General features: G+C 43.6%; 1 protein-coding gene across 4 annotated transcripts in view; it reads left to right on the plus strand.

Moving 5' to 3' along the window:
* Positions 1–17,506, plus strand: part of AK4 (adenylate kinase 4) — a 60,185-nt gene extending 42,679 nt beyond the window's left edge. For 3 of the 4 annotated variants that reach the window (XM_054720893.1, XM_054720896.1, XM_054720894.1), the window contains exons 4-6: positions 12,230–12,402; positions 14,657–14,775; positions 16,308–17,506. In XM_054720893.1, the coding sequence (XP_054576868.1) occupies positions 12,230–12,402; positions 14,657–14,775; positions 16,308–16,476 (461 nt within the window). In that variant the 3' untranslated portion in view covers positions 16,477–17,506. Of the gene's footprint in view, positions 1–12,229; positions 12,403–14,656; positions 14,776–16,076 lie in introns of all 4 variants that reach the window. The other variant, XM_054720895.1, reaches the window with a different exon arrangement.
* The last annotated feature ends 1,139 nt before the right edge of the window (positions 17,507–18,645 follow it).

The raw sequence follows: 18,645 nt of genomic DNA on the forward strand, positions 1-18,645 counted from the left end.
ATGTTAACTTAGATACAATGGGGCCAGTCTTTCCCTCATTTGTTTATAGAGACTTATGTTTGAAGAACAAGCAAGCAGAATTCTTCAACAGAAGAGCCTTTAAGGAAGGAATTTGCAGACAACAGATCCCTCCTTAATGCAGTGCACCTCTCTCTTACTGGGAAAAGGGTTAGGTGATTTTAGTATACTGCCTTTAAAAGCAAAGGTTATAAGCTAGTATTCACCTACGTCCTTAAACAGGAAAAACCATGCTGACGTCAGAGGATCTCAGTGCCATTTAGAAATTTCCCCGGAATGCCTAACTCATAGGAATTCATTATTTACTTTACTAAGCCACTTTGAAGAGGCAGACATTTGGTTTAAAAAACAAATTTTCTGGAATATCTATCTTCTCTTTATCAGTGGATCAGTAAGTAGTGATTATAGCATATCTAGGTTTTAAAATTATTTACCATAGCCGAAACCGGTTTGGCTCAGTGGATAGAGCATCGGCCTGCGGACTGAAGGGTCCCGGGTTCGATTCCGGTCGGGGGCGTGTACCTTGGTTGCGGGCATATCCCCAGTGGGGGGTGTGCAGGAGGCGGCTGGTCGATGTTTCTCTCTCATTGATGTTTCTAACTCTCTATCCCTCTCTCTTCCTCTCTGTAAAAAATAAATAAAATATATATTTAAAAAAAGAAGAAAAAGAAAAAAAAGAAATAAAATTATTTACCATAGCCTTTAGAGCAGGACCCATTTATTACAGATTCCCTAAACTCTAGAGTCTAGTAGAGAGGAGGGCCAAGTGTCTCAGGGAGGTTTCACTGGGCCGGAAGTGGGTCCCAGGGCTCTCCGTGCAGTGGAAATGTGGAACTCACAAAGTGATATGGTATAACCCGAGCTCTGTTTGCCAACATCTGGAGCACAGCTGCTTCTTATTTTTTTCCCTCCATCTGTCCATAAAAACTGGATGAAGTGGAAGATGGAGGTCTTAGATATTCTATAAACAGATAAAGTAATTATAAAATGAGAGACAAGGCCTTCATAAAACAGGTTTTGATGGTGATTACTTTTAAGAAATATGTATGTTTTTATTGAGTTTAGACAGAGAGAAAGTGAGAAGGAGAGTGAGAAACATCAGTGAGAGAAAAACATCAACATCCATTGGCTGCCCACTGCATGACCCAGGCATAGGCCCTGGTCAGGAATCGGCCACACTGGTCTGGCCATTGGTGGATTACTTTTAACTTGCTATTGAGGCTTCTGGTTGAAAGCAGTCTTCCCTAACCCAACGGAAGACTGTGGAAGAATAACTGAACTGCCTGCTTTCAACTTCAGCTAATCACTCGGTTATTAATTGGGATGAACCATGGCTTGACTTTGCAATTTGGTTCTTGCTTTCCCAACAAACTGGGAAGAGAGAGATAGGTGATCTCTTCCTTGTTGGCCCCAGATCTTTATTTTTTCAATTAGTTTACAATTAGTATTATTTTTTTATTAGTTTCAGGTGTATGCATAGTGGTTAGACAATCATATACTTCACGAAATGTTCCCCTGATATTTCCAGTACCCACTTGGGATCATAAGTAGTTATTACAATATTAGTGACTATATTCCCTATGCTATACTTTACATCCCCATGACTATCTTACAACTACCAATCTGTACTTCTCAATCCCTTCACCCTTTTCACCATGTTCCCCAAACCTCCTCTCCTCTAGCAACCATCAGTCTATTCTTTGTATCTATGAATCTGTTTCTGTTTTATTCGTTCATTTCTTTTGTTCTTTAGATTCCTCATCTCTGTGAAATCATAACGGTGTTTGCCTTTCTCCGGCTAACTTATTTCACGTAGCATAACACCCTCTAGGTCCATCAATGGTAAGATTTCGTTCTTAACCGAGGTAGGAAGGGGGCCTGATGTTGCGTGGCCTTTCCACAAGCTGCCAGTCATAGGCGGATGTTGCCCTTCAGAATTGCCGTTTTGTTTTCATCAAGCGGAGGGAATGTGGCAGTGGACTCTGGCTCGGCGCCCTTCCTCTGGAGTGAATGCACTCCAAATTAGAAAAACAGAAGCGTCCTAGTTCTCTTTTTTCCGTCCATCGCGACAGCTTGTTGCTGTGGCACCAGCTGCCCTCCTCAGGCGCTTGGTATGGGGCTGAGAGGAGCAGGTGCCGAGGCCCAGTGGCCAGCACTTCTGGGAACGCAATGCCAGTCAGGAACTTAGTGACATCTCCCTGCACTTAGTGAATCTTTTTTTGGGGTGATGGTGATGCTGGTGGTATCTAAAAATGCAACCTGTAGGAACCATAATTCCTGATAGAGCATGTCAGATTTGGGGAGAAATTTAACCGCATAAAATTTTAGCTTTCAATGCAGATTGGCTGTTGGATTAATCAGGACAGAGCAGCTTTTCTAGTCTGGGTTGTGAGATGAGGGATTGCCTAGCCTAGGACAGAACCATGAGGTCAGTTTTTCACACTCCTGGTGAGAAATCAAGCGATGGAACAGTGTCATGTGTAGTTAACGGGAAGGAAAACAAGCTTTCTGTGTTTAAAATGTGATCTCTATTTTAAGGTGCCTGTTGGGTTTTCTGGCTTCCTCAACAATTAATAGACTATATGCACTTAGAATAGGTTATCTAAGGAAGCTGGAATATGCTAGTCATTTAGAAAGCATGTCTTTTGAGGATTACTTTTAGTAAAAATAAAACCATACCAGACTTGGTTGCTCTTCTTTCTAAAAGGAAACATTATTAATGCTGCCACCTGTTGACAGAATTTGAGTGTGCATCTAGTCCACTGGGTCCGTAATCCTGCCCACCAGGAATACAACTTCAGGAATAAACACAGCCCCAGACCTCAAGGAGCTTCTATTTTTTTAATAGAGGCTACAGCAAGCACATTTAAAGAAGAATACACACCCTCAGCTATAGTGGAAAACTCTCCTTGGGCTTACCAATGTAATCAAAGCCTGCCTAGTCTAAATCACTTGAGAGATAATCTCTTAAATACTTTTACACATGCATTGAAATACTTTCATGTTCAGAATGGCCATTCTGTTACAAGATTTCCACAGATCATGCTTTATTATAACACTAGTGACCTGATGCATGATTTGTGCACGTTGAAAGGAAATTAATTAGAAGGTGCCCGGCGGGGCGGGACTGGGCAAGATGGCTGGACATGCCCTGGAGCCAACCTTCCACAGTCTCCCCACAGCGTCTGCGGAGTGGGTGGGGTCTCTCCAACAGGTGGGGTCCCTCAGCTTGGTCTTGGGGGATCGGGCCAAAACTGGCTCTCCAACATCTCCTGAGGGGTCTCAGAGTGTGAGAGGGTACTCTGCAAAGTTTCTCTCATACCGGGTGTGCAGTAAACCAGGTTTGGGCTGACAGTGCCCTCAGCAACAACATAACCCACGGCTGAAGGTTTAATCATGTGGCCCTGCGAGGAATTGGGCTCCCTCCTCTGGTTTCGGGGTGCATTACCTGAGAACCGCCACTGCCAAGTCACTGCAGCGTGGCAGCTCCTGTGTTGAGCATCTGACCCCTGTTGGTCAGTGTGTGTCATAGCGACCGGTTGGACAGTTGGACACTTTGCATATTAGCCTTTTATATATATACACACTAGAGGCTCAGTGCACGAAATTCGTGCACGGGGGTGTTTGTCCCTCAGCCCAGCCTGTACCCTCTCCAATCTGGGACCCCTCGAGGGCAGTCAGACATCCCTCTCACAATCCAGGACTGCTGGCTCCCAACCACTCGCCTGCCTGCCTGATTGCCCCTAACCGCTTCTGCCTGCCAGCCTGATTGATGCCTAACTGCTCCCCTGCTGGCCCAATTGCCCCTAACTGCCCTCCCCTGCCAGCCTGGTCACCCCTAACTGCCCTCCCTTGCCAGCCTGGTCACCCTTAACTGCCCTCCCCTGCCTGCCTGGATGCCCCCAACTGTCCTCCCCTGCAGGCCTGGTTGCCCCTAACTGTCCTACTCTGCAGGCCTGGTCACCCCCAACTGCCCTTCCCTGCAGTCCTGGTCGCCCCCAATTGCCCTCCCCTGCAGGCCTGGTTGCCCCTAAGTATCCTCCCCTGCAGGCCTGGTCCCCCCAACTGCCCTCCCCTGCCGGCATGGTCACCCCTAACTGTTCTCCCCTGCAGGCCTTGTTGCCCCCAACTGCCCTCCCCTGCAGGCCTGGTCCCCCCAACTGCCCTCTCCTGCAGGCCTGGTCACCCACAACTGCCCTCCCCTGCCAGCCATCTTGTGGTGGCCATCTTTGACCACATGGCGGCGGCCATCTTGTGTGTTGGAATGATGGTCAATTTGCATATTACTCTTTTATTAGATAGGATAGATTTGATACATCTACTGTTTCCTTACAAATCCTAATATCCTAGCAATTCAAAGTACTAAGGAATTCCGTCTCATAGCTGGAGTAGTTCTCTAGAAGACAACCTGGATCAGTGGATAGCAATTGTTAACTAAATGTATTCAAGAGCAAAATAATCGTACCTCTTCCAAGTTAATATGACCATCTCATGTCCTGATGCAGGGACATTCTTGCTTGACAGGTTCCCCCTAGTCTTGATACTGTGCTCCTCTGACATTTTCACTTTTCAAAATGTGGACAGATAATGATGGTTTAAAACGTGCTGGTCAGATTGCCCCTTATCTGACCTTCGTTCTTGGCAGCTGATCAATATGAAAATTACACCTGTACTATCATAATTTGCTCAGCCCAATTTGAGACACTGGAGCTGCTGGGATGCTGGAGCTGCCACACCTGCAGTTTCATACGGGGTGCCCTGAAGCCTTTGAGTTAGGATCTATAGGCTGAAGAATCTCCTAAGAGTCTTGCAGACAAACAAACACTGCTGTTCACTGCATGGAGCCTTTGCTAAACCAAGTGACAGAAAGCCTGACTCTAGACTGGTGACACTTCACCCCAAACTTTAGTGGGAGCCCCAGTCCATCCTCAGAGCCTTGGTGACACTCCAGAGATTAAGACACCACATCTGCCCTGAAAATTATGCTGTTTGAGGCTAGTCACTTTCAAATGTGCCTTTCATCCCTGTGATGCTTGGTTATTAATATAAGCCACCCCTCAAAGTCTTTTTTGAATCCTCTTCCCATTACTGACTCTCCTCCTCCTTCCTCCTTATTTTTGACTCTTTCACTGTCCCCTCTGGAATCCTCTTTCCTTATAGTTTTCTCCACATGCTCCTTAGCTGTTTGCAGAATGCTCTTTTTCTGCCTTAAAGGAAACCTGGTTTCCCCTTAGGATGTGACTTTCTGTCTCTTCTGTTAAGACTCATTTTCCCACTGAAAGCATCATGTTGAGTGACGGTGGTGGGGATAGTCTGTCTCCCTACTGCCTCTTTGGTCTCTGGCCACACTTTTCTTTAGAGGTTAAGACCCTGGACAAGAATGGGATAAATAAGTGACTGGTATTACTGAATCTGGAAAGATTGGCCTCCAATTGGGACCTCCCTTCTTTGTTCTCCTCTCATGAAATTGTTTGTATCTGCTTAAAAGTGGTGTGAAGCTTAACCCGCAAAATGGGGCCGATAGAAGAACTTACCACTGCACTTCCACTATTCTTGTCACTGAGAAGTTTGGTGGTTCTTTATCAAACAAGGGAGATATTAGCTTGACCTGGATACTTTTAAAAATACCCAAATCCTGAACCTGTGCCTAGATGCTGCATTCTAGGAGGCCTGGGATGGAATGTGGGCACCCATAACTTTTATGTTCTCCTTTAAATCTTCCCTGACAATTTTGATGTGCTCCATCAGTTGGGGAGCCCTTGAAGTTGTGGAATGATTGATTTCTGTTGTTGGTACTTTATAACCAGTGATTTTCGACCCTTTTCATCTCATTGCACACATAAACTACTAAAATTCTGTGGCACACCAAAAAATATATTTTGCCAACCTGACAGGAAAAATTGGTATAATTTTGACTTATTCACACTGGATGGCTATTGTTGTGTTGACCTTAGTTGACAAAGGGAAAAGAGGTCAGTGCCCCTGACTAAATGGTCAGGTATTGCATATTGTAAAAAGTCTTGGTGGCACACTGGTTGAAAATTGCTATTCTAAACAATTGAAATGGTTGCATTCCAATAATAATTTTAACTTTCCTTAGATTTTTTTATTTTCCATGATTCTTTTAACTTGAACCTATTTTGAGGTTGGAAGGACATAAAAGCCACTGCCCTATCAGAAGACCTCTAAGCCTCCAGAGTTAACTATTTTCTGCTGTCCTTAGCAGTTCTGAATGTGAGTGCCCAATAGGTAGGGATTACCCAAAATAATTTTGAAATCTGTTCATTCTGAGTTCAGTTTATTTTGTATGCATTCGCATTTTCCAACCATTCCTCCAGAGGGCCCCCGACTTCAGAAACAGCTGGGAAGCTGAGCAAATTGGCTTGCAACCTCGTTAGACAAGAAGCATTAGCCAGTAATAAGATTTGAGCTTTCATTTATTGGAACAACTCCTATTCTTTCCTACTCCTTTTTTCAGCTGTCAGCCTCTATCTGAAGGAGAGCAAACAATGTGTTCTTGTCAGGGTAGTGGCTTGTGATGCTAGGACACAAGACTATTGCCTGTGGCTGAGAAATCAGGCCTGTGGTAGCACGATCTCTAAAATTTTTTGCTCAGACTGATCAGTAAAAATGTTGAGTGTATACAACTTCAATGTGTAGAGATTTATGTATAAATTATATGTTCATATAATTTGATTGTATACCTTATAAAATGCGTCCTCCAAAATAGAAGTTTAAAAAGAATGAGGAAAAAAACACAATAGAAACTCTTATTATCCTCCTTCTGTGCTCTAGTCAGGGCCACTGGAAGCTACTGCTTTACAAAATGGCCTTTTAAAAAAAGGATTTGAGGAAGGAACATAGATTGATTTTGGCTGCAGAAACATATTTTAAAAATATATTTTTATTGATTTCAGAGAGGAAGAGAGAAGGAGAGAGATAGAAATATCAATGATGAGAGAAAATCATTGATTGGCTGCCTCCTGCACAACTCCCACTGGGGATTGAGCCCACAACCCAAGCAAGTGCCCTTGACTGGAATTGAACCTGGGACCCTTCAGTCTGCAGGTCAATGCTCTATCCACTGAGCCAAACCAGCTAGGGCTGCAGAAACCTTTTTAATTCCAGCTGTAATCTTAAAGATTTAGTGAAGAGTGGGTGATGCAGGGAAAGGCAGGGTCTGGCAATCAGTGAGAGAGTGCTTTCATGTAGAAGGCTCACTGCCTTCTCTTTGCTGGGGTTTCGGTGTAGAATGTACCAGGCCCAGTACCAGAAAGCTCATCTTCTAGGCCAGCGTAGGGTGCAGTGTAGGGGGAGTGAGTCTAGACTAATAGACTAGACCAGTGGTCGGCAAACTCATTAGTCAACAGAGCCAAATATCAACAGTACAACTATTGAAGTTTCTTTTGAGAGCCAAATTTTTTAAACTTAAACTTCTTCTAACGCCACTTCTTCAAAATAGACTCGCCCAGGCCGTGGTATTCTGTGGAAGAGCCACACTCAAGGAGCCAAAGAGCCGCATGTGGCTCGCGAGCCGCAGTTTGCCGACCACGGGACTAGACTAATAGCATAGCGCCCAGGCCTGCTCCCAATGTTCTCTCTCTGGCATCCCCAATCCTGGATCTAGCGAGCTGTTGGGGGTAGGAATAGTTGAAAGGATCTGGTTGAGGGTGTGTGCGTAGTATTGGAAAGGTATTTTCTGGGAAAGATAAAGGAGGCATGGCTTTATCGGGACTCTTCTGAGACTCTTTCCCCACCCTCCAGTCTATGTAGCGATAGATTGAATTGAGCCCTGAGGGCCCATGTGGATCCAAATCATCTCCTTGATAACTTAGACAGAATCACATTGCTATCTTCCTGGTAGTTATTATATGTCTGAGGCTCAAGAACACACCCAGGTGCTATAAAGCCCCAATTATAAAATTCAGTTTGTTTTTAAACTTAATAATCAGAGAATTTGTTTAATAAATTGACATTTAAATCAGTCATACCATTTCATATTAGAAAGAATGTTAAATATTGAGTTTACAGAGCTCAAAAGAGGCATATAATTTCATGGGATTAAGTTAGGGTTTTAAAATGAGTTAGACTGGTCAAATAATATGGGCACTGAATGGAAAACTGGAAAAATGGAAAACTAGTGTTACATTCAAATGTTGGCCCACTGTGTGCCAGGCATTACTACCCAAGGCCAAGGTTTCCATGGTGTACTTGATTTGGGCAAATACGATTTGACCTTTCACTTCCCTCAATGCCAGCTAGTCATAACTGGATCTAATAGAAATTATGTTGAGATTTTTAAAAAATCTAAAAGTTAGCTATTCTTATTTTAAGAAATTTTTTTTAACATTTTCATTAATTTCAGAGAGGAAGGGAGCGATAGAAACATCAATGATGAGATAGAATCATCGATCGGCTGCCTCTTACACTCCCCACTTTAAAGAGCCCCACACTGGGGTCAAGCCTGCAACCCGGGCATGTGCCTTGACTGGAAATCGAACTGTGACTTCCTGGTTCATAGGTCGACACTCAACCACTGAGCCATGCCAGCCAGGCATAGTCAACAATTCTTTATTTAAAGGCACCATTTCCCCCCCATTCTGAAAACACTATGTTCACAATTAGAGAAAAAAAAAAGTGTAGAAGAGTAGAAAGGAATCACCGTCTTTTTGTTGCAAAGGAAAGCCACCATGAACATACTTTCCAGCATAATTTCCCAATGTGTGGGTGCCTTCATATGAGGGGGATGCTGAGCCAGAGGCAGTGTGACTGGGTGCTACAAGATCAGAAACACAAGGTCTCTGTTGAAACCAGCCTGAATGCAAGCTGGGTCAGAAGAGGATAGCTCTGAGGACATGAAAGCAGTTTCTTCTGATGCTATCTGTAAAGCTGGAACAACCGTTCTGCGTCGTGGGAACACGTGTATACCTCGGGTCAGGCACATGAAAACCAGTGAACTGAGATGTTACCTGCAAGATAAGCCTTTCCCCACTTCTGTGTGAACTTGTTCTGTCTTTCCTTGTCATAAGAATAGTGTTGGAACATACTGCACGTTGGTTCTCTCTGTTGTTGTGTCTTTTTTTGGGGGAAGAGATGCAACTTAATTTATATCCCTTCTGTTATACTAGTAAACACCATCAAAAGTTATATGCTAGTGCCATTGGATAGTTCCCCTCATTGGAGAAATTAGAAAGGAAGTACAAGGGAAATCTGGAACAAACTATCTGTAGTGAAAGTTCAGTTTTATTTTTTCCCCAATCGATTGCAAAACAACCCTTTGGTCAAATATAATAAAAACAAATTGCTAGAAGAGAGTAGAAGAAGAAAAAATTCAAGCCCTAATAACTGACCCTAGAATTGCTATGAAATTCCTGACTGCTTTTTTCTTGTTTCTGTATTTATTGTGACCCAGACTTGCCAATATTTGAATGTAGCACTAGGGTAGTTGTCTTCCAATTTTCCATTCAGTGACCATACTTATTTGACCAGTCCAACTCATTTTAAAAGTCCTAATTTAATTCCATGAAATTATATGACTCTTTTGAGCTCTGTAAACCCAATATGTAACTGCAACCTTACAATAAATATAAGCAAGTTTAACAGGGCATAAACTTTGGAAATATGGCCCTATACTAATTTGCCCATCTGTGTTGATTATTTTAAGGAAGGCATAGCAATGATCAAAAGTCACTTATCTCAGGAAGTGATGTAGGGATAGAAAAGAATACTAAAAAATTATTTATAGTAATAAATAATAGAAAATAAAATGAGTAATGAGACAGAAAAATGGGAGGAGAATGGGGCTATTTTTTAAAAATATATCTTTATTGATGTCAGGGAGGAAGGGAGAGGGAGAAGGAGATAGAAACATCAGTGATGAGAGAGAATCATCGATCGGCTGCCTCCCGCATGCCTCCCACTAGGGATTGAGCCCACAACCTGGGCATGTGCCCTTGACTGGAATCGAACCCAGGACCCTTCAGTCCTTAGGCCGAGACTCTATCCACTGAGCCAAACCGGCCAGAGCGAGAATGGGGCTGTTTTAAATTTACTAGTTCAAGAAGTTTCCCTGAGAGATATGCACATATGTCTCAAATGATAAGGAGTCAGATCTGCAGGAAGAATATTTGGAGACTAGAACAACAAGTACAAAGGCCTTACGACAGAGGTATCCTTGGCACCTTCAACGATAGAAAAAGGGCTAATGAGGCCTACAAAGAGCAACACCGAAAGTAAGCTGATGTGGCCCAAGGCATCTTTGGGCTTCATGTCACTTGATAATGGGCAAATGAAGAATAAATTAGAGAAGTGCAGAGAAGGAAAATGGTATCATGGGCAGCCTGAAAGTGAAATTTTGAGAACAGGTGAGCTAGATTGCAACTGGGAAACATGTAGGACCCAGGAAAGGCAGGAATTTCATCCATGACAGCCCATAGTCCTGCTATGTGGAGAGGAGGAGGCAAGAAGGGCCTGTTTCTTTATGGGGAAGATGATTGATGAGGAGCCTGAGAGGGATTTGGAGAGAGGGGCCTGGCCTCATGGACAGCCAATAAGGAAGGCTTTGAGGGGAGTACTGGAGTTTTCAGCAGTGGTTGGTACCTGAAGTTGGGTGGATTTGATCACATTTAACCCATAAAGCACTCTGAAAATCTTGACATTCATACCACTTTAGAATTTCAACACAGAACGTAAACATTCATGATTGAACAGCTGACTTCCTGCAGTAGGAAAAGGAGTTCTTTGAATAGCGAGTGTTTCAGGGCCAGAAAGACCTTTCTTTTCATTGTCATCTTGTGATTTCCATTGATGGAAAGGTGGAGATAGGCTGGTGTCCTTACCTGAAGTGGTTTCAAAAGTTAATCTTCTGGATATTGCACTTCCTGTTATAATTTCCATTCAGCTTTCCATCCTCCTGACTCTCCTAAAATTTAAAGGACATTTAAAAAAAACCTGATATTAGATACAGAAAAGTTTTTAAAACTGCTATTAGATACAGAAAGGTTTCAGGAGCAGACAGCCTGAAATGATTCTTTTTAGGAAAAAATATACCACTGTGTAGTCCCACCCCAGCCAAACTTGGAGTAACATTTAATGCAGGTTAATCCCTGGGGGCAGAGGTAGGGGCGGGGGAGAGAACATAATTTGGAGTTACCTAACTCCCGAGGTTGCCTTTAAGAAAAAAGGGAAGAGATGTGCATGAGCCCAAATTCAATTTTGCTGTTAGTTTTCCCACCTGCGGAAAACCAGGCTGGGTTCATAAATTTTGCAGTATCCAGATAGTTTTAAGACCACCAGTTCTTTTTGAAAATGGACTTTTGCCCACCTTGTTAAGGTACAGTCTCAAATGAAGCCTGGGTGAAAGAGCCTACTTTAATCCTTCTCTCTCTCTCTCTCTCTCTCTCTCTCTCTCTCAAATGAAGCCTGGGTGAAAGAGCCTACTTTAATCCTTCTCTCTCTCTCTCTCTCTCTCTCTCTCTCTCACACACACACACACACACACACACACACACACACACACACTTTTTTTATGGTAACCTAGGAATAATATACAGTGGGTCCTTGGGTTACATCGGAGATCCATTCCTATGACGACATAATGCAATTTTCGCCGTAAGTCGGAACCCACCTACATGGGCACCTATGTCACTCACATGGAGCACATACACCGCAGTAATGAAGTGAAGCAGTAAAAGAAATTTAAAAGAAAGATAACAATTCCTGACCTTCACTTGTGGTAAATAAATAATAAAAAACATAAAGCACATATGTACATATGTCAAAATGACGAAACTTTTTTTTAAATATAAATAAATGGGAGATGGCGACGTAACCACGAAACGACGTACGTTGAGTCCGACGTAACCCGAGGACTGCCTGTACTCAAACGTTTAGAGCTAAGAGGGCACAAACACCGCTTTGACCCTTCACTTCTTTAGCAGAAGAGGAGATGGGGGTGATGTCACTTGTCCAAGGTCACACAGGTAGTTAAGAGCAGAGCCGAGACTGGAGCTGGGACTTGTCTAGTGACTTTTAGTTTAGTGCACTTTCTACTTTTATCATGTGGCTCCTTATTCCCCTAGCACTCCAAAAGCTGGACCCACATTGGAAAGTAGCCTGTTTTTTTCTCATTAATTTTGGGGTGGGTTATATTTCAGTGACTAATTGGAATTGAGAAATGTCTTGCGTTTGTTGTGTTTTGTTTGGCGTTTAGGTTTTCCCATGACATTAGTTCAGGCTGAAGCCCTAGACAAAATCTGTGACCTGGACCTCGTGATCACTCTGAACATTCCATTTGAAACACTCAGAGATCGTCTCAGCCGACGTTGGATTCACCCTCCTAGCGGGAGGGTGTATAACCTGGACTTCAATCCACCTCTTGTGCATGTAAGAATATACAAAGTGCGCTCACAAACTAACAAAAGAGAACCAAGACATTTTAGTTGAGAAGTGGGTAAAAGATAGGAAGGGACTATTGAAAAATGAGCAAATATATATATAGCCAACCAATATTTAAAAGGCTCATTTACTAGTAGTTAAGGAATGTAAATTAAAGTTTATAACATCAATTGCTGGATGGGATTTTGGAAAATTAGAACATTAAGGATACCTTGCTAGCTAGAGGTTCAGTCAAGTTCCAATGAGTCTTGCTCATTTGGGCTGCGCACTAGTCTCCATTTTTTTTAAACAATATTCTTTTTTTTTCTTTTAAATATATATATATATTTTATTGATTTCAGAGAGGAAGGGAGAGAGAGAGAAATATCAATGATGAGAGAGAATCATTGATTGGCTGCCTCCTACACATCCCCTACTGGGGGGGATCGAGCCCGTAACCGGGCATGTGCTCTTGGCTGGAATTGAACCTGGGACTCTAGTCTGCAGGCCGACGCTCTATCCACTGAGCCAAACTGGCTAGGGCCTAGTCTCCTTTTTAAGTCTTCTTTTTAAATGTAAGTAGTTCTGGAATTTCTTTATTAGATTTCTTTCTCTTTTTCATCCCAAGAAGCTACCAGCAGGGGAAAACATTGGGTGGGGAAGAACGTTCCGAATATGCACTGACGTCTAGCACAGATGCTTCGCATTTTGGCTCTGCCTAGACCTGCTTTTGCAAAGATTCTCATAAAATTTGAGATGATTTAACACTTTCCAAAGACTGGGTTTCCCAAAAAGAATACCTGCAGTTACAATGCCGCTTCCAAAGACAGCAGTAAAAGTGCTTGTCTGGGCCAGCTCGACCAGCCCCTGGGGTCTGAGAGCTCCCACAGAAGGACAGTGCTGTTGCCCTAGCATCCTCCTGCTCTTTCCAGAAGCAGCTGTATTTGCTGGTGCTCTGAAGTCCTGGAAATGACTTCTGAGCTTTGCAGCTAAACGTATGAAAAAAGAGAGGGGGATATAGGTGATGTATAGCCTCTCCCATCCCCATCGCTTGCTCCTATTGTGTCAGGGTAGCAGCAATGGAATACACATGTGGCTCACCAATAAGTCATCAGTGTAAATTATGTACCAAGACCCTGAGCTGTAATGGAATTGTAGCGAGTTTCAAATTTATAGCCAGTTTCTGATTATCCAGTTGAGTTGCCTGAGCACTTTGGTTCTGCTCTAGCCTGCCTTTTGACAGATTTATTTCTTTCGACCATCTCCCCTGGTGCAGAATGGCCATGGACTTGGGAGGCAAAATTCTGATCTGTCCAATTTGCTATTTCTATGTAGGGTTCCTGAGGAGGTTAAAATACATAAAAAAAATCAGGGTGTGTTTTTTTTTTAATTGCCATTTTTCAGTTCTCAGAATGTTTGTTCCTGATTATCATGAGTGTATGATTCATGCCTATTTTAATTTACCTTTATTAAGAAAATTATTTTTTTAATCCTCTCCCAAGGATATTTTCCCCATTGATTTCTAGAGAGAATGGAAGGAAGGGAAGGGGAGAGAAACATTGATGATGAGGAAGGCACATTGATCTGCCATTCCCCGCACACACCCCAACCAGGACTGGGATTGAACCTGCAACCTAGGCAGGTTCCCTTGACTGGGAATCCAACCCACGGCCCTCGGGTCCACGAGCCGATGGCTTAACCACTGAGCCAAATCGGCCAGGGCTAACTTACCTTAAGATAAATCATTATTTGATTTAGTAAAATAACCTGAGTAAGTAAGATTACTCTTAGAAAAGCTACATGATAGAATTTGAAAGTTAGCTGAGACAGGACGGAAAAGATCTTCTCGGTTAGTGCTTTCCCTAAGTAAACCAGTTGTTTCCTTGAAACATTTCATTTTCTGTATTCAGAACTCAGGCTTTAGAGAGCATCTCCATTTTGTTGAAATGTTGCTTGTTGGCAGAGGGAGGCTGCATGGAAATTTAAACTGAATTGACGGTATCAGTTATCAACAGCACAGGAACCTGTTTGGAAAGATCTGAGAAGTTAATAAAGATTTAATGTCAGCTCTCATGAAGTAGGGTTTGCATGCTGTTAAGAGTGCCATTTCTTTTCAAGTGCCTTCCCTGTTACCACGGGTGCCCAGGCCTAACCATTGTGTGGTGGGAATCAAAGGTGAAGACATGGTTTTCCACAGGAAAGTGTTTTACTATGGAGTGGCCTGACCGATGCCCATATTAACTGGTTTCTCTGGCATTTGTAGGGGGTTGATGATGTCACCGGGGAACGGCTGGTCCAGCAGGAGGATGATAAGCCGGAAGCAGTCAACGTCAGGCTAAGACAGTACAAAGAAGTGGCCAAGCCGGTGGTTAAACGATACAAGTGAGTGCGCTTCAGTGTTTTCGGGGCAGTCGGCCAATTAGAGAGGTCTGGAGCCTCATGGGAAGGGCCTTGGGTAGAGATGGGGGATGTTTCTTTCAGCTAAAGCACCGTGGTCGGCAAACTGCGGCTCTCGAGCCACATGCGGCTCTTTGGCCTCTTGAGTGTGGCTCTTCCACAAAATACCACAGCCTGGGCGAGTCTATTTTGAAGAAGTGGCGTTAGAAGAAGTTTAAGTTTTAAAAATTTGGCTCTCAAAAGAAATTTCAATCGTTGTACTGTTGATATTTGGCTCTGTTGACTAATGAGTTTGCTGACCACTGGCCTAGCACATTCCCAGGATGAAATGCTGGAGTTGTTTGTGGGAGACAATGCCCAGTACAGGCTCTGACACCTGATCAGCCCTGTCCAGTTGGAAATTGCATGTAGACTTAGGGTCAAAATGTAAAGCATTATTTCAGCCATTTAAAAAGAAAAATGAAAATGCCACACATAAATATCTTATTCAGATACTAGATTAGAAGGGACTTTTGGCCTAGATGTGTCTGGAAGGAGTTTTACAAAGAAAAGCTAAAACTATAAGTTGTGGATTGCAAATTCAAATGGCTAAAGGGACCAGGCAGGTCCTGGAAATGAATGTCAACAGAGGGGGTGGAGGGGGTGGGGGAGGTGGAAGTGGGGGTGTGCAGGGGCAGTTGAGTGACAGTTGAACTGTATGGCTTCTATGCAGTTCCAGTCAGTTATCACCACAGGGGTCCCCCCAGGCTCCGTGTGACCAATGATTCCTCTTTTCCAAGAGAAGCAGACATCTGGCTCTTGGGTGGGAAAATTCCCAATTTTTATATTAGCAACAATGAAGCCCGTCTGCGGACCTGCATTCTGGACAGCAACGTACAGCTTGTGCTGTGATCCATTTCTGACCTTGTAGCCTCCAAACAATTTAGCCATCCTTTAGGTCAGAGGTTCCTGATCAGATTACTGTGACTCATTCCATATTTTACGATCATGGTGGTAATTTGGGTTTTAGAGTACCAAATTTTGTCAGTGGTTCCCTTTTGAGAAATGTGTCGCGAGGCAGACTTGGGATTGTCCCCAAAGAGTAATGCTCTTCGATATGTGTTAAAGGGGAGAAGAACCGGGGGCATTGCGGCGAGCATGCCAGAACTGTGAAAGCTGTGGCCTTAGTTAGACACCCACCGTGGGGGGTGCGGATCACACCGGAAGGGGCCATTCGTGGTAGAGACTATGCGATTGCGCTGCCATTTTCCCTACAATGCCTGTGTGTGCTGGGCTTTGTGTTCCAGGTCCCGAGGAGTGCTCCACCAGTTTTCTGGAACGGACACTGACAAAATCTGGCCCTGTGTTTACACGGTTTTCTCGAACAAGATCACGCCTATTCAGTCCAGAGAAGCATGCTGAGCCCGGCCAGGGGAAGAACCCGGAAGATGTGTTTTCTCCCTACAGATGTTTCCGTTGTATGTGTAGTGCGGTCCCCAGTAGAAGCCAGCTGAGATAGCTTGCAGTTTCTTTTCTAGTTTAAATGATGAACTGATACGAAAACTGATGAGTGAAAGGAGGCAACGAAGAGGCTGTTCTGCCCTTCGGGAAGAAGGGTCGCCCGCACATGTTGAAGATGACTCTGCACACGCCCGTCAAGCCCTTCGCAAGGAAACGAGGACAGGCTGGATTTCAGATGCTGTATGACCCAAGCTCTAGCTGATTTTTGACCTTCCTGTTGCCGTAGTGGCAGCCTTTTTACATGGGGTGGTGGTGGTCTCTTGGTTCTCCCCACCCCCTAATGGCTGTTGGACCATAGCACCAGTGGCCTGAGGATGCCCAGGGCTGTAGGCCAGGCTTTGTCCACGTTCTCGGGTATATCCTCCCCTGGAGACAAGGAGGTTGAAGCCAGCTGCTCGCAGTGGTCGCTTCTCTGACTTTGAGTGACTGTACCCACAACTTATTTTTTTTTTTTTTTTTTGTTAGGAGAGGCATCTCCCTTGCATCCATGCTCCATAGAAGCTCTGCGCTTCAGACATCCTGGAATGAGAGGATTTGGCTTCTGCTATTTTTATTAGATGGTGTTTTTGTTGTTGTTTAAACATCTGTTGCCTCCCCTCCCTTTCTCCCTACAGATACTTACTGCTTTTAGCCCGCTGAGATTCCTTTGTAGGAGCGGAGAGCTAGGGGATGATGTCAGATCACTTGATGCACCAGAACTGAGCTCTTTGAGGGTCTACTTCACACTGCTGATCTGACTCTCATGGGTGGGTACTGTTCCTTTCTTTGTGGAAAAAAAAAATCGTCATTGTAAATCCTCAAAGTAAGAAATATTCACCTACATAAATGTTAAAAGATCATATCTCATGTACTAGATGTAATTAAGACCATAGGGAGTTACTGGACTAAAAGAGTTGTTTACTTTTGATTCAAGATAAAAAAAATGTATTTTGAAAATGCTGCTAAATGTTGATGCCGACAGTGTTTTTCTCCTGTGAGTGAAGTGTTGGCGAAGGGACTGGAGCCTGTGGGGTTGCGGAGACATGTTGCACTAGCTGTGCCTAGACTAAGGATGACAGCTTTACCATGACGAGAAAACAAAATCTTAATTTTTTTTTCTATTCCAAAGATTCTATAGGGTGGCCATAAAGTCTAAAAAGACAGATAACACTATTTTGTCATTCACTGTAATGTAATATCAATAAATCATTTGTTAACGCTTTGCTTGGTTTTCAGACTTGGTGGCCACCTTGTATAACTCTTGCTCTCCTCTGGGAAGAAGAATGAAGTTTATTCCTGTTGCCTTAAAAAATATATCCCTCTTCATGCATTGTGATTATCCCCAGCGAGGGTCCTTTACTATCCCTGGAAGGGCCTTCAGTGGACTTAATGCCTTTGGCCTCTTTGGGGAAAGGGTAGGAAATGACCTGATCCCTGATTCCATATTCCTTCATCCTTCACTGCCATCTCCCTTCCAGCAAAATAACAACTGCAGCCTGTGACACTGTGTCTCACCGTGTTTGCTGTTTCTGAGACTGCCCACCAACCGGGGCGGCCCTTTGCTAGGTGAGACCAAAAAAGGTCACACACCTTTTCCATGGTCTTTGGAAGACGATGCTTGTTTCATGCTCAGTGGCCTAAAAATATATATATAATTTCTGGTTTTCTTCAACACACTCCTTCAATGATTTTGTGAAAAATTTTTGAAAATATTTTGTGAAAAGTAAAATCCAAGGGACAGCTTTTCTTGGTTTTCATCCTACTGCCACACACACAGCTCCTTCGCTGTTACGCAGAAATCGTTTGGATAGTCTGAGATTCCTCCCTGTCCTCACATGCTGTGGTTCTAACCAGCTCTCAGTTCACTTTCTCTCCATTATCCTGACAGGCGTCCCACTCGTTTAGAACTTAAACGTTGCTGTGTTTAATACCCATTGACTTTAATGCAAGCATAAAAGTTAATGGGTATTACATACTGACTGACATGTGCAGTTTCAGGGCCTTTATAAATACGAGGTGGGACAAAAATAGGTTTACAGCTGTTCGTGGAAAATAATACAATAATAAAAAATACAGGATCAAACTTTCATGCCCTCACAACTGTGACCCATCCTGCATTTCATCTTTCCAGCATCCTAGGAGATAGGCACGATCCCACATTTATAAGAGAAGGCAAGGTCAGAGATGTGAAGTGTGGCCCAGGCCCCTGCTGCCGATAAACTGTAGCCAGGACTCACGCTCAGGTTTGCCTGACTCTGCAGCCGGAGTTTGCTCCTGGATGTCAACCACCTGTTTTCTGAGTGAGCTTGCTTGTCTTTTTTTCTTGTATTTAAGAGTGGCCTCACATAAAAAATATTCTCCTGTGTGACATTCCGC

This window comes from Eptesicus fuscus, chromosome 9 (genome assembly GCF_027574615.1).
Source record: "Eptesicus fuscus isolate TK198812 chromosome 9, DD_ASM_mEF_20220401, whole genome shotgun sequence".
Classification (NCBI taxonomy): Eukaryota; Metazoa; Chordata; class Mammalia; order Chiroptera; family Vespertilionidae; genus Eptesicus; species Eptesicus fuscus.